Source organism: Equus quagga, chromosome 5, assembly GCF_021613505.1.
Source record: "Equus quagga isolate Etosha38 chromosome 5, UCLA_HA_Equagga_1.0, whole genome shotgun sequence".
NCBI classification, from domain to species: Eukaryota; Metazoa; Chordata; class Mammalia; order Perissodactyla; family Equidae; genus Equus; species Equus quagga.
In genome coordinates this window covers 103,380,131-103,395,815 of record NC_060271.1, presented here as the reverse complement: position 1 = coordinate 103,395,815, position 15,685 = coordinate 103,380,131, and the positions used below count along the sequence as shown (strand labels likewise).

The window sequence follows — 15,685 nt, the reverse complement described above, 5'->3', positions numbered from 1 at the left end:
CTGCCCTTCCTCTGGGCTACTCCTGTACCTACTGCATACATGTATTATTACACTTACCATATTGGATGAAAATTATTTACTTACATATCTTTCTCACCTCCTGGATGTGAACTCCTTGAAACCAGGACTAGTTCTTCTGTATCTTTGCATTCCTACATCTTCTAACATGAAGGCTAGTGTGCAGCCTGTGCTCAACAGTACTTTGTTGAATTATAGTGATTTGCAGGCCTCATACTGCCCACGGCTTGCCTTACCATATAAGATGGGAAGCCCAACAAAAGTAAACAAAAGCACATTTTATTTATTTATTTTTGCTGAGGAAGATTTGCCCTGAGCAAACATTCGTTGCCAATCTTCCTCATTTTGCTTCAGGAAGATTCACCCTGAGCCAACATCTCTGCTAGTCTTCCTCTATTTTACATGTGGGGCACCGCCATAGCATGCCTGCTAACGAGTGGTATAGGTCCGTGCCCAGGAACTGAACACAGGCTGCCAAAGCAGAGTGCGCTGAACTTAACCACTAGGCCATGGGGCTGGCCCCAAAAGCACATTTTTCAAAAAATAAAAAAAGAGGCTGCTATGTTAGACAATCAATATTCTGATTCTCAATCAAACGCAACACACTATGGCATGGAATATGGTGGCATGTGGGCCTCCACTGGATCCACTCTGCTGGAACTTAAAGAGGACGTAGCAGGAGGCAGTAACACTTGCAGTAACACTGTCCTACCAACATCAGAGTCCTGTGACATGGATTTTGAACACAGCATTACAGAGAGGATTTCCTATGTAGTAAATGAGAAATTCTTCTTACTCCATCTTTTACATAGGAAATATTCTAAGTTCTAAAATAAACTAACAATGCTAAGGACTAAACAAATATATTTTTCCACCCTTCTTTGCCTTGCTTATTCAAGCTACTCTCCTACCAACCTAAAATGGCAACTTCCATGTCATCTTCTTATTCACACCCTATCTGGCCCTTGGTGCTTGCTCAAGTCTTACACCCATCTCTAATTTCTGAGTTGTCATGGCACCTAAGAGTTTGTACTACATAATTTAGTCAATTACTGCCTTTCATTGTTATAATATCTAACACAGGTTGGGTACATAGCAGGTATTAATAAAAACAAGCTGATTAGTAGACAGATAAAAAGTCATATTACATGCCCCTCAGCTACATGGCAGTTTTAGAAAAATTGTTGAGAAAATGTTTTTCTTTCTTTACCACAACCCAAAGTTCTAAAAAGATAAATACTCCAATAAGTTTACAAAACTCATGCCAACGACTTTTAAAACTCCCACAACTAGAAAGAGCAATTCTCCAATGTATTCCTAACCCCTGATAACTCCCTGCTCACGAGGGGTTTTAACATACCTCTTGGCCAGCCAGAGTTTGGCTTTAGTACAAACAGCGACGTCAGCCAGCTCCTGCTGAAAGTACGCATTCATTCTGTATTTGGAGTCTGAGAAGGCTTGTAACAAATGAAAGACCTAAACCAAAAAGGAGAAAAAGCAATATCCTGCTGTGAAAATATATTTTTCCTAAATGCTCAGTTCCTCCCTTTTAGGTTTCCTCAAAATATTCCCCTCAAAGAAAACAGACACCTGCAGAACGTGGCTCTGCTCTCTCTGCAGAAAAGCCTGTTGGTTTTGGAGGACACGGCAAGTGGCGAGAAACCTATGTCCTTAATCCATACCTGTGCTCTGGGCTCTGTGCACAATCCCAAAAAAAGGCGACTGCTCTGGGATCAGACAATCATCAGAGCTCATTAGCTACAACCTAAAGATAGATTTTAGCAAAGAAATGCAAACATCCGTCTCTATATTTGTACCTTTTTTTTGCTGAGGAAGATTTGCCCTGAGCTAACACCCATTGCCCATCCTCCTGTTTTTTCGCTTGAGAACGATTAGCCCCAAGCTAACATCTGTGCCAATCTGTCTCTATTTTTTTCTATGTGGGACACCACCACAGCATGGCTGGTGAGTGGAGCAGATCCACACCTGGGATCCAAGCTTGAGAACCTGGGCTGCTGAAGCAGAGGGGACGGAACCTTAACCACTCGGCCACAGGGCCAGGCCCAAAAATGTACCTTTTAAAGACTTGCTACATAGGAAAAATCAATGGTCTGAGAGTGGCTTACACGTCTAGTTTTATCAGAAGAGGAGTGAGAAAAGAAGCAGGTCACAATGATGCTTGCCTTTGCCAACACTGGATAGTGATGTTTGTGAGCTACTTCTATTTTTTAGCAGATCTTCACTGAGATGTCAGATGGAAGCAGCAATGCAGACACACTGCACTTTCAGACTCTTACATGACATTATATATTAGAATTAAGAAGAGAAATAAAATCCTGTTCTACCTCTAGCTGCCTATATTTAGAAGGAAGGCCACAGTTCCACAGACACATGACACAGGCCATGTGCAAGTGTGTGGCATGTGCATGTCTGTGTATCTTGGGTTCATACTCAGTGATGACATGAGCAAGGCCTTTGTGAGGAGCACAAACCTGCGGCAGAGAAAGAACATGAACGTGCGTGTGGATGAGACGCCTTGTCCTTAGCTAGCGCCAAGCAGAAAGAGGAGGAAATTCTTCAGTTCCCCTTATCTAAACCAAGCGGAGGAGGCAGGCGAGCAAAGCAAGTGCAGATAAACATGGAGAACTTTGAAAGTGGATTTTAATAATTGGTTTGTTTTCTTTCCCTCTTGTATCTTCACCAGAGCTGCAGATGATTCTTTCTAAGCAACAAGATTAAACTTTTTCTTTTCCTTCTCTCCTATCAATGAGGAGCATAATTAAGAGTCAAACACGGCTGGGCCGGCCCAGTGACGCAGTGGTTAAGTTCACACGTTCCGCTTCTCGGCGGCCTGGGGTTCACCAGTTCAGAACCTGGGTGCGGACATGGCACCACTTGGCAAAAGCCATGCTGTGTTAGGCGTCCCACATAGAAAGTAGAGGAAGATGGGCATGGATATTAGCTCAGGGCCAGTCTTCCTCAGCAAAAAGAGGAGGATTGGTGGTAGTTAGCTCAGGGCTAATCATCCTAAAAAAAAAAAAAAGGGTTAAACACAGAAGGGAGTGATGAGAAAAAGCAGGAGGCCCAGTTAAAAGGGATCCAGAGGCATCAGACCCTAAATGGATATGAACTGGTGGGTTTTCCTGGGTCAGACACCTGCAATTACCAACAACAAATATATGTTAAGCACCTTTTGTTTAGAGAATCAAAATAAATTTTGGTTACTTTACTGTATGTAATTTTTTTCCTAAACAGAAGTAATTGTACAGGAGAATGCACACAAGTCTCGATGTGGAGACTGAAAATGCTTTGTCTAATAATGGATCTGTTATTTCAGAAGCAACAGATCAAATATCACTACTTCACCACACCCCCGTGGGGACCCAAACCACCCGTCGTGAAGTCTGGAGAAATGGGTCTGGCTGAGGCTTCTGTTCTTATGTGGTGACTGCCAGAGTGAAAAAAATACCTCCCTCTGCCTGAATCCCCGCTCTCCTGAAAGAGTTGGCAAAGTCACCCGGCCTTGCTTTCCTTTTCTCCACAGCTGCACAGAACCAACCACCAGAGCTTTTCATGGTGTCACAGGATCGTAATTAATCAGCAGACACCAGCAAATACATGACTTTGGAATTCACTTGTAAAGAAAGCTGTGAGATTTTCAAACGCCTCTCATTTAGAAGCAATCACTTCAAAAATAACTCCTAATGGATATTTAAACTTAGTCCTATATTTGTTCACCTTAGTTGGCAAAAACAAGGCTGTTTTTGAAACGCTTGGTAGCTCTGGTTTATGAAAATCAGCCTACAGGTCCATCAATTCTGCCACCGTGGGCACAAACCAGACAATTGTGATCTTGGTTATTCACCGGGAACCGACAGCGATCTATTTACATGGGACAAATGGAGAGGGAGGTACACTTAGAAGAACCTTGGGGGCAATAAGCACGTAGGAGAGACAGAGCAATAGAAGTGAAAGACAGGGTCAGAGAAGTCAAGGGAAAATGGGGCAGGGAAGGAGAGGGAGAAGAGGACACACAGGGAGGGGAGGAAAGCAAGTTTTGTAAGCAAATGTCTGAAACACGTTACTGTGATTGAGATAATTTCATTCTTCAAGAAAACTAACGGAAAATATTTGAATACATGACTACCCTCACATGACATTTAGAGTGTTGGGTTTAATTCTTTCAAGAAAAATGAGGTCATCCTTTGGTGTGAAGTCCCAAAGTGAGGCCAGGCCTCTGGAACTATGGTCTAAGGCCAGGTCCAGGAGCACCCGGCAGCTTCCAGGAAGGGTCATTTGTCCATCAGCTCTTAAAGGACAGCAGGGCAAGGCACTCCTCCTCCTTCCTCCTTTCCTGAAGTTCTGGTCCAGAAGACCTTCTGGGCGCAGTGTGGTCAAGTCTGGGCCCGGGATAATTTGGAAACAGCCTGCAATTCAGGGCCGCGCTGAACCAAACACAGGAAAATGAAAGCTGCCAGAACTGAGGAGGACCACTAACTGAACACACATGGGAACTCTGAGAAGTTTAATGTCATTTTACGTGTCCCAAACCTGCAATAGGATTCAAAGATTCGGCCCACACATCTTTATTAAACAGCTGTTACCACCAGGTACCGTCCTAGGAGCTGCAGCAGAGAACGAAGAGAATCCCTGCTCTCCTGCCGCTTACCTTCCGCTCACGGATCAACAGAGAAGCAGTCGCCTCCCTGACGCTGCTTGGTCAGGATTTATAACCTGCATGGTGGCATCACCATCACTTTCCTCTTCTGCTCCACCAAGCCCAGCACATAGCAGGAATTCAACCAGCATTTGCTGAATTAACGTCGCTATTTGATGCCTCTTCCTATATTCCCTCTGCCTTTAGGACACATGCCCATGGGTCTGGTGAGCTGCTGCAGGTGCCAACCCTGTGTTAGAAGAGGATACACAGGGCTAAAAAGCACTGTGCTCCTCATGCCAGTGGGTCTCACCACAGTGGGGAGGCAGGGAGGCCAGGTTAGCGGTAAGAGCACAGCCCCATGGGAGAGGGCGGGGAGCACAGACTCTGGAGCCAAGCGGACATGAGTGTAGACCCGGTTACCAGCTGTGGGGCTTTGGGCAACTTATTTGACCTCTGTTTCCTCACGGTCAACAGTGTATAATAATATCTATCTTATAGGATCGTAGAGAGATTTGAAAGAATATTTGTAATTGGCATGCACTAGGCACCCGATAAAAATGTTAGTCTGCTCCCTCTGTTCCAGCCCCCATTCAAAAAATGAACAGAGAAACCGTTGCAGAAAGAGTGATATTCATATTTGGCCTTGAAAAGAGTCTTGCCAAAATCGGGGGAAGAATATGCAAGCAGAGGAAACAATTATAAAAAATTTTTAAAGGGTATTAAAATATTGGTATTGCCAATGAAAAGAGAAATGTTAATGTAAACTACAGACTTGAGTTACTAATAATGTGTCCATACTGGTTCATTAATAGTAACAAATGGACCACTCTCATGCAAGATATTAATAATAGGAGAAAACTGGGGAGAGGGGGAGGGGAGGGGAGGAATATATGGGAACTCTCTGTACTACTAGCTCAGCTTTTCTCTAAATCTAAAACCATTCTAAAAAACCTATTAAAAGAAAATATTGGGACTTCTCAGGGGACAGCAAGTAGTTAGATGTGATGAGAGCACAGCCAGGGTATGTGTAGGGTGGCAGGAGAGACAGCTGGAGAGAGCGGTCAGGTCAGATAGAGAAGGATCTTAAGTGCAACATCAAGGAATGTGTACTTTGTTCTGTAGACAGCAAAGACCTCTTCAGAGAGAGCTCTTATGTGATCAGATCTGTAATTTGGAAAGAAAAAGCCAGGGGCAGTGTGGAGGCTGGATTAGAAAGGGCAGGATGACCAAGACTACTGCCAGTCTAAACAAGAGGTGGTGAGGGTCGAAACCAGAGGCTGAAAACCAAGAAGAGTCTGTGGGCCAAAATTAGCTGCAGATGTTTTATTTGGCCTACACAGTATTTTTAAACTGTCTTTTACGAATTGGGAGATTTCGTATCAAAATCAACCTGATTTCCAACTTCTCTTGAAAAATCAGAAGATCTGGCAATCGTGGGCCCACACTCCTGCAGGGCAACAGTCACCTGGCTGGGGCTGGTCCCTTAGATGAGACGTGCACGCTCTGGGTCACCAGCGTCCCCACCTCTGCCTATCACTCACTAAAGTGGAGTGTCAATGTCATTTATTACTGCTCTTGTGCTTTTTAAAAAAAACTTACAGAGAATCAAGAGGAAAATGAAATATTTACTGAACCCAAATCTCTATCAAAAGTTTGAAAACAAATCATGGACCGAGATGGTCCGTGTTTATACCCATCACCCCTCACTCACTTACCTGCCTGCCCCATGCAGGACTGACTTTGTGACACCCACACACCACCCCAATCTAAATGACAGCAGCCATGGGATGGAGAAGAAAGGATATACTTGAGAGACGTTTCGAAGGCGGAAGCAGCAGGACTTGGCAACTGCTTTAGACATGGAGTTGAGGGTCAGGAAAGAGACTCTTAACCCAGGTGATGTACAGCCATCCTCAAGACGAGTTGCAAGAAAATATGTGGCAGGTTTGGGAATGAGGGAGGGGGATTTAATGAGTCTGGTTAGGAATGTTCATGTGATGACTGCTCTGGTGAGGGTAATTTATCTTGCAAACCAGAATTCTTTGGAGAGTGAAAAGGAGCTCTATGAATAATCACACTGGGCCAAACTGGGACAGCTGGTTACCTGTTGCTGCACTAGGCCCCTTGGAGAAAGGTTAGAGTGGATTTAGAGGTGTCTTCAACAAAAGAAACAGGAGAAAGCTTTGTTGACTTAAAATGGCTGTGATCCAGTCAGAAAGAGACAGAAAGCACACACAAAACCACCAAGTGGAAACCAAGAGCATCACCCATGACTATCACAGGCATGGGATGGCCAAGCTCTGGTGGTCACGCTCTGCCCTGAGGAAGGGGTGCTCAGGAAGCAGCTGAGAGTGGGCGAGATTTCTTGCCCCTGAGATGCAAGTCTTATTGAAACCCCAGGATGACCTAAGAAAAGTCTGGAGAACCTGCAAGCAGCTTACCCTCTGCCCAACCCATCCCCACTCTAAACACAGGGAGATTCGGGGGAACCCCCAAGCTTCTGTGTAAAGCATGAGGTCCATTTTGGCAGCTTTAAATCTTAAAAGCGACTCCACAGAGCAAATGTAATGCTCTTTGAATAAGTGCCACAGGTCTGAAAAGAGTCATGAGGCAGATCCCCGAAAAAACTTGCCCTGCACCAGTAAAATACGTCTGGTTTATGCTGCTGGACTAAAATAATGACTTGTGTTAGACAAGATCAAGATGATAGATGGTTGTTTGGGAATGCAATGCTGAGATGGGTTTTCCTCTTCATCAAGCATGGCTTTCAGGCAATTTTCCCCCTTATAAAACCAACAGCAGCTGAGCTCCAGCAACGAGCAGGATCCAGCAATAACAGGACCAGGTTAGGCAGGCCATCGAAAAGGACAACTCCACTGAGAAAAGAGATGCTCATTTCAGGGGTCAGATATAAAGCGGGTAAACGTATCGCAATTATTAACAATCCCAACCTGTGAACATCAACATATCTACCCCCTTTTGCGACTACATTTTCTTAAAACCCAATTCTATTCTTCTTGTGCAGCATGCAGATGGGGGGTGAACACTTCTGCCCCTAGCCCATTCAGCCAAGTATAAAATTTCTCTCTCTGCCACTCTGCCTCGCCTTCTTCCCGTGCTGCTCCAACACCCACAGCTAAGTCAGAGCCACATTTTTCCAAGCTCAGTGTTTACACAGGATTTTATTTCGGCTGGTAAAACATCTGTATTTTTTCAGGGACTTAAATAAATGATCTATGCCGGGAATGTACAGTATAGGATGATGTCAGGCCCCCTTTTTTCTCGACTCACTGGGCAGAACAGGCAAACATTGTTTCAGCCTGTAGCTGGGAATGTGAATATTTATCCTGTCGACTTAATTCACACAAACAGAACTAAAGGCAGGCAGGCAGAAGTATTTTATGGCTTTAAGTCAGACTGAAGGGGGGCGGTGTGAGAAGGGGAATGGCTGAGGGAGGAATCTAAACTTTCTAATTCACAGAAACATGCCTAATCATATAAGAGCTGGGAAAGGGATACAGCAAAAATTATTTAAAAGGTAGATCGTGTCTGGCGGGGAGGGAGGGAGATGGGAAAGCAAGAGAAGAGTTCTCGAACTTACATGTCGTGTCTAATCATTACAATGTGGTTTAGGATGTAATTGTTTTCTGCTTCAGGCATATTAATCTTATCCCCAACTAGAACACAGGCTTCTCAGGAATATCGCCCGCCTCTGATTTCCATGGTGCAGGACATGGTGCTTGTTGGGTATATGTACCTGCCTATGTCATCTGTGCAGAGAGCTCAACATATTATTCTGTTTTATTGACAGCCCAGCTGTAACCAGGCTTGGAGGGTCGGTGTGGACTGGAGGCATGATCCTGGGAGACTTAAGCTACTCAACCTGGTCATCCTTATAAGAAAGGGCTTAGTGGGCCTGTGCCACCCACAGTTACCCACCAATCTGACGCTATGCTAGAGGGCAGGCCAGGAAGCATTTTAAGTGGTTACTCCCCCAAACCTCAACCTATTTATCAGATGAGAACACATCCTCAGGAAGGTCTTGGTAAGTTCCCAAAAGGTGACACTTGGCTGTGTTGTGTTGTTGTTGCCAGGAAAAGGATGCTAATTATCAAGCGTAATTACTTCCCAGCTGACTCTGGCTTGGGGAAGAGAATCACAGGAAATAGGCCACGAATATCTTTAAGGACTAAAATGTACAAAAACACAAAGTCTGTAGGGGCCTGGAAATCCTCTATTTGTCTCAAATGTATTCCCTCCTTTCTGTTAACACTCCTGCTGTTCTAGTTTAAGAATCGAAAGTCCTTATACACCCAGATGATGAAAACAACTTTACTGACTGGTCTCTGCCTCCAAAACTTATTTCACACATGGCTGCAGAGAAACTTTCTTAAAGCCAAGCCCTGATCATATCATTCTCAAGTTCAAAATCCTTCAATGATTTCCAACCTCCTAAAAAATTTGCTGGGCACTGAAGCCTTGACCTAACTTTCCAGTTTCACCCCCTATTTCCTCCACTTCAGGTACCTATTCTGTAGCCACACAGGACAATTTCCCATTCCTGACAACTTACGAATGCTTTTCTGTCCAGGATGTTCCTCCCATTTCTCCCCTCACCCTCTCCAATTCTGCCAATGAAACTCCCCTCACACCGGAAGGCCTGGCCTAAACACCACCTCCTCCATCAAACCTTCCCCAGCTTCCATCAACCGCCCCTGCCAACGCCCGCCCCAGACTTACTCTTTTTCCTACTCACTGCCCAATAGCTCATTGGATTTTCTTTTTTACGTTTTCAATCCTGCTGTCATGGTTATCAGTCTCCAGTTTCCTTTCCTGGAGTATAGCTCATCGAATCAAAGGACTGTGTCCTGGCTTTTATAGCCCCTGGGCCCCAAGAATATGTAGCTTTGTCTGGCAGAGAGAGTGGCTCAATAGAGCACTTACTGATTTGGAATTCTACCATGCCCCCTTGCCAGGGGTAGCAGGAGCAGAACCTATATTGGCAGCAGCAGCTGGGGTGCTAAAAGTCATCTCTTTAAACTCTCCTCGTACAAAAGGATTGGGGGAAATACATAGTATCAAAAAGAGAGTGAGTATACATTTGTCTTGGATCATCTCTGGCCTGATGCTCCAAATTTCACAATACTATTAGAAGCTCTTGTCACCCAGAAGCGTCAAGGGCCTCCAGCTGTTGGGTAAGGGTGAGGTTTAGAAAAATGATGTCAAAGGTAGTCTTAATCCAACATATAAACAAAGGCTTATATGTAAAGAATTAACAGGATACTAATATAGTATTATTACTGATATAATATCTGTTCTAACTAAAGAGTTCCTAACTTTAGAAGACAGACACATTTCTGAAAAGCTATGTATAAATTTTTAAAAATTAAACATTATTTATTTGTAAAATAAATTACAGTTTAAATTCTTCTGGAGAACTTTTGTTATACTTGATAACTTATTTTTCTGTACATCTGGATCTTCAGCTATTGTGTTTCCTTAAAGACAATACTGCGCTCAACAAGGAACTCTGATGTAGCAAAACTTACTAACGAAAAGTAACATAATGTCTTCAGTCAAGACAGTTAACTCGAAAGCAACACAGAAGCAGGGAAGTTGGTGGTGGCATAAATGAAACAAAATGAGCCATGAATCAGTAATTGTTGAAGCTGAGTGATGGGTGCATGGGGACTCATTATATTATTCTGTCTGCATTTGTATATATTTAAACTTTTCTATAATAAAAGTGAAAAAAATATTCTGAGAGGGAGAGAAGAAGGGAAAGAGAAAACAGCTATAGGACATAGAGACGAAATTAATATAAAAAGAGTTCATGATCTAGTACAGAAAATAATCTATGTATATAAATAACTAAAATTCAAGGTAGAAAACGAAAAGTGCTATAATAGAAATAGGGCATAGAGGGTCTAGAAATAAACTCGCTAGAAATTGAGATGACAAAAGTGCCATTTAAACAGTAGCAAAAAGATTGATTTATTCAATAAATGGTATTAAGACAATCAACTGGTTCTTTGGGAAATAATACAGTCGGGTCCCTATCCAAAGCCTCACATGGAAACAAACTATGAAAATGCTAGAAGATGTCTTATAATTTTCAGGTAGAAATAGGCGTTCTAAGAATGAACACAAAGCCATGAATGTAAAAGAAAAAGATGTATAAATATGTCAACATAAAAACTGAAAACTTTTGTATAGCAAAAACTACTAGGAATATTCAAAAGTAAAGGCAAACCAGGGGTAAAATATTTGCTAATTCCCCTAAGGAACAAAGCTTTGCAAATCAGTAACAAAAACGAAGGTAACTGAATGAATGAAATGTGGCAGGGAGTTATAAATTTTCTCCATTCATAGCACCCTCAGCACCTCAATAATTTTTTCATGGTGCCTCCAGGCCAAAAGAAATACCTAAGAGTTCCATTTATTAAGTAGTTAGGACCAAACAACCTAATAAGTATTTATGCCCTAACAACTTCAGAACTGTTTAAAAAAATAATACATATAAGTTGAAAGAAAGAAAATTTTTATTTCATTCTTTAATGACCACAATTACCTACTAATGGGACATGTGTGCCTGTTGGATGCTTCATGACTTCCCAAGCCTTGGAACCACTGGACTCCATCATGCTCATTCCTAATTCCACATTGATTTTCTCATGGTACTTGCTTTTTACCACAGCAATTATCGAATACTCAACTTTGCAAAGATATATAGCATTATCAAAAGGAATGTAGTGTGAGCTAATGTTGATAACCGTAAATTACTTCAAGCTAGTAGTTCACATAATATCTCACAGATGGCAAGTGTTATTGTGCTTTCCTCCCAAATTTAAAATATCCCACAGCACTTTGGCACACACTTTGGGAACTGCAAATATTTAGCAAAGAATATAAACAAGGGATTCACAGATGAAATACAAATAGCCAATAAACATATAAAGAAATGTTTAATTTCATTAATGTTTAAGGAAGTGCAATTAAACAATGAGTTTTAAAAAAAGAAACACTGATTTGCACAGAATTTTTTTCAAAAAAGGATAAGACCCAACTAATAACTAGGTAAGGAAACAGACAATCTCATTCATCACTGGTGGCAGTATAAATTGTCACAATTCTTTTTGGGGCTAACCAGCAGGGCCCTGTTGTTGCATATACAATGTATTCTATGCAAATATTATCACCTGGACTTGGAAAAAGCAGCAACGTGGAAGTCTGACAGCTGCTATCAAAATGGAAAACAAGCAATTTCTTCAATCTTCCCAGACCCACTTCTAGGAATTTATTTCACAGAAACACTTACAGGTATGGGCAAAGATATAGATGCCCAAGGATGATCTTCAGCAGCACTGACTGTAACAGGAAAATTCAGACACAACCAACACAGGATCAGTTAAAATTACGAGATATTCCTACAAGTATCCTATCATTTATAGGCAAGCTTCACAGCCACTAAAAAGAATGCTGTACATTTATATGGACTGAAATGAAAATAACTCCAAGACACACTAAGTGAAAAAGCAAGCTGCAAAAATAGTATGATCCCATTTTTATCGATAAAAGCTAAATAATGTTCTTTTTATCATGTATCCCCTAATTCCACACTCAGTATGAAAATTATCACATGCTCATTATTGGGACAGGTGGCAGTGTGGTATTTTTCACCAAGAAACAGAAATCAAAGGAAAGGAACTTTGCAAAGCATGAAAGAGAAGAAGTTACGACTTTTCCAAGGATCTGCCCGTCTCCTCCTTTGACTTTTCAGATCTGCAACCAACGCAGGTGGAAGAGTAGGTCAGAGGAGAGACCTGCGGAGGACAGAGAAGGCTGGCCACAGGGAGGTCGGTAACAGCATTCTTGAGAGCTGCAGTAACATCTCCAGTGTTGTCTCTTCAGCAAACAAGACCAAAGGAAGTGCAAAGGTATTATATTAATTTACATTTCCCCGATTTTAGAGCAGCTGTAAAATTTGCCTTACAAAAAGTTTGACCCACAGAAAACGTTTGCCTTTCAGCATCTGGTCTTCAGGCTGGTAACACATTACTCCGAGATGCCCAGTGAGGGGGTTTGGGACAAAATGCCCCACAAACCTGGGCCTGGGCTGGAGCTGCCCTCGGAGTCTGCTCCCGTGGTAACACAGGAGCCTGTGGTAACAGACTCCTCTTTCTGAAAAATGAAGATGGAAAAATTTTTTTTGACTCCTTGGGTTGCAGCTTATTTCAAAGGTCATCAAAGTAAACAAAAGGAAAAGACTGTGGATCTTTATAAGTAAAAACGTGACAACTATTTATAAAGCAACTATTTATATTTTCACATGGAGGAAGGAAAAAAATGATTCCTCTAAGCCCCTAGGAATGGAGATTTGGGTGGTTCTGCCTCCTCCCCTCCCCCAGTTTGTTTGTTCATTTGCCATTCAACATCTCCAGCAGCGAGGTCCAAGAACATCTGTTGCATCCATTTTATGCAGAATTATAAAAGTCTACGGGATGGCTGGGATTTGTGGAATAAACCAGGCAAGTAGCGTAAGACGGAGAAGCCTCTGCAGCCCTTACTGATAACTGTGCCTCCCACAATGCTGCTGAGTAGGTGTAATGTCCAAAGTCACAGAGGCAGGCTGCAGTAAGGTCTCTCCAAATCTTGAGCCCAGTTTCCTACCTTTGTTCAGAGAAAGGTGATTCTGTGAGGTCTAACCAAAGCAGAAGGTCAGTGAAACCATTCCTTATGAACCTCCTCTGCTCCCCGAGAGTAATCAAAAAACCCTTTTTGCTTATGAGTTTTCCTGGCTGAGCTGACAATGCACTCTGGACAATCATCATGGATGAGCTTCTAACCGGATTTTATTTCTGTTATCAGACATATTCCAAAATAATGAGACCAGATGGCATTAAAACAATCACCTAAAAGGTACTTTTTTACATGGGATAGTGTGAATTAATCAAGGTGTGATCCCCAGTCTATCACAAAGATTTCTTATTATTTCTACTTATCCATTAAGGCTCAGCTCATCAGCCCCCTCTGTGAAGTTCTCCCTGACAATTCTAGGTTATGGCAATCTCTCCATCCTCTCATCCCATAGTATTTATTATCTGAACCTCTCATTTGGCACCTTAGATATGTTGTCTTGATTGCTATTTATCTTTTTATGTAAACCATGTCGTTTTATCTCCTACAGAGCCTTACTGGAATGCAAAAGTTTGTTGATTTGATTTTAAATTTAAGGCAATTACTATGTGGGCTGAGATAAACAGTACTTTCAAGGCAATAGTTAACTCAGTAGTGAAAGTAAACACCAAGACTGCTTGCAAATGGGTTAGCTTACAAAGAAAGATGGCCAGTGAGTGCAAGTCCTTGAGGGTGGAGACTGTCTGTGGCACGGGCCACCAGCCTGCTATTCCTAGCCTTCTAACATGTCATGTTATCTACATGGAGTCATCATCCCCTAAGCTCATCTCGAGGAAACTCATCATCTTCCCGCTACACCTACCTCAGCTCAAACACGGTGCCTCTACGAAACCATTCTCCCAGGAACTGTTAAGTTTATTCGTTGAATAAATGGCTGAACAAAAGAATGACTCTGAGTAACCATCCGTAATCCATTTGGCCTGTCCCCTTTCACTATATTGCTGGAAGGCTATCAGGATCAGGTTTAGGAAAGTCTAAGAGAAGTTGTTACGGATTCTTCCCCATAAACAAGCCCTCCCAGCCAAACACTGGGACTGACTACAACGGGAAACAGGATATTCCTCTTGGTGCCCACTAGATTTATTGTGAGAAACTTTAGTCTTTAGACCAGTGGTTCTAAAACCAGGGTGATTTTACCAGCAGGAGACATTTGGCAAGGTCTAGAAATGTTTTTGGTTGTCTCAAGTGAAAGGGAGTGCTATTGGCAACTAGTGGGTAGAGGCCAGAGATGCTGCTAAACATCCTATAACACATAGGACAACCATCACAACAAAGAGTTATCCAGCCAAAATGTCAATAGTGCTGAGGTAGAGAAACTCTGGACTACCGTAACAGCATAGGCTTTGCAGTCAAGACCTAGCTGGTAACCTTGGGAAAATTATTTAACCTCTCTGAGCCTTAATTTCCTCATCTATAAAATGGAGCTAATAATACAACTCATCTCGTGAGGGTATTGTGAAGTCTAAAAGATAAGTGATGGGAAAAGTAGTTTGCAACTACTCTGGTTTTTTTTTGGATTTATTTATTTATTTTATTTTTTAAATTTTTATTGAGTTAATGATGAGTTACAATCTTGTGAAATTTCAGTTGTACATTATTGTTTGTCAGTCGTGTTGTAGGTGCACTCCTTCACCCTTTGTGCCCACCACCACCCCCCCTTTTCCCCTGGTAGCCACTAATCTGTTCTTTGTCTACATTTTTAAATTCCTCATATGAGTGGAGTCATACAGAGATTGTCCTTCTCTATCTGGCTTATTTCACTTAATTCCCTCGAGCTCCATCCATGTTGTTGCAAATGGGATGATTTTGTCCTTTTTTATGGCTGAGTAGTATTCCATTGTGTATATGTACTACATCTTCTTTATCCAATCATCTGTTGATGGGCACTTAGGTTGCCTCCACGTCTTGGCTATTGTAAATAATGCTGCAATGAACATTGGGGTGCACAGGACTTTTGGAATTGCTGACTTCAAGCTCTTTGGATAGATACCCAGTAGTGGGATGGCTGGGTTGCAACTACTCTTTAATAAATCAGTCATCTTTATTAATGAATGGCATGTGCCATGTGCGATTTTAATTTTGCTGTGCCCTTTAGGCATCTCTTGATGTTGAGGTAGAAAGGACAGTCACCTCACCCCTCTCCATCCGTCTAGGGCATCTATGTTCTCCTGGCCTTGCGTTATTAAGTAGCTTTCTTACTCCTCTGTGGTACCTGCTTATGTTCTTTTTCTGGCAGCTGTTTTTGCTTGGCCACTGGACTTCTGCCTGTTGCAGTACTGCTCCTGAGCAATACTTAGTAGTCTCTGATGA

At 42.3% G+C, this 15,685-nt stretch overlaps 1 protein-coding gene across 8 annotated transcripts in view; it reads right to left on the bottom strand.

Moving 5' to 3' along the window:
- The window catches only part of THADA (THADA armadillo repeat containing), a 308,391-nt gene that overhangs the window by 92,480 nt on the left and 200,226 nt on the right, over positions 1 to 15,685 (bottom strand). For all 8 annotated transcript variants that reach the window (XR_006888570.1, XR_006888569.1, XM_046660638.1 and 5 more), the window contains exon 30: positions 1,379 to 1,494. Coding sequence is in view for 6 of the 8 variants with exons in the window: in XM_046660638.1 (XP_046516594.1) it covers positions 1,379 to 1,494 (116 nt within the window). In the remaining 2 variants the exon portion in view is untranslated. The remainder of the gene's footprint in view (positions 1 to 1,378; positions 1,495 to 15,685) is intronic.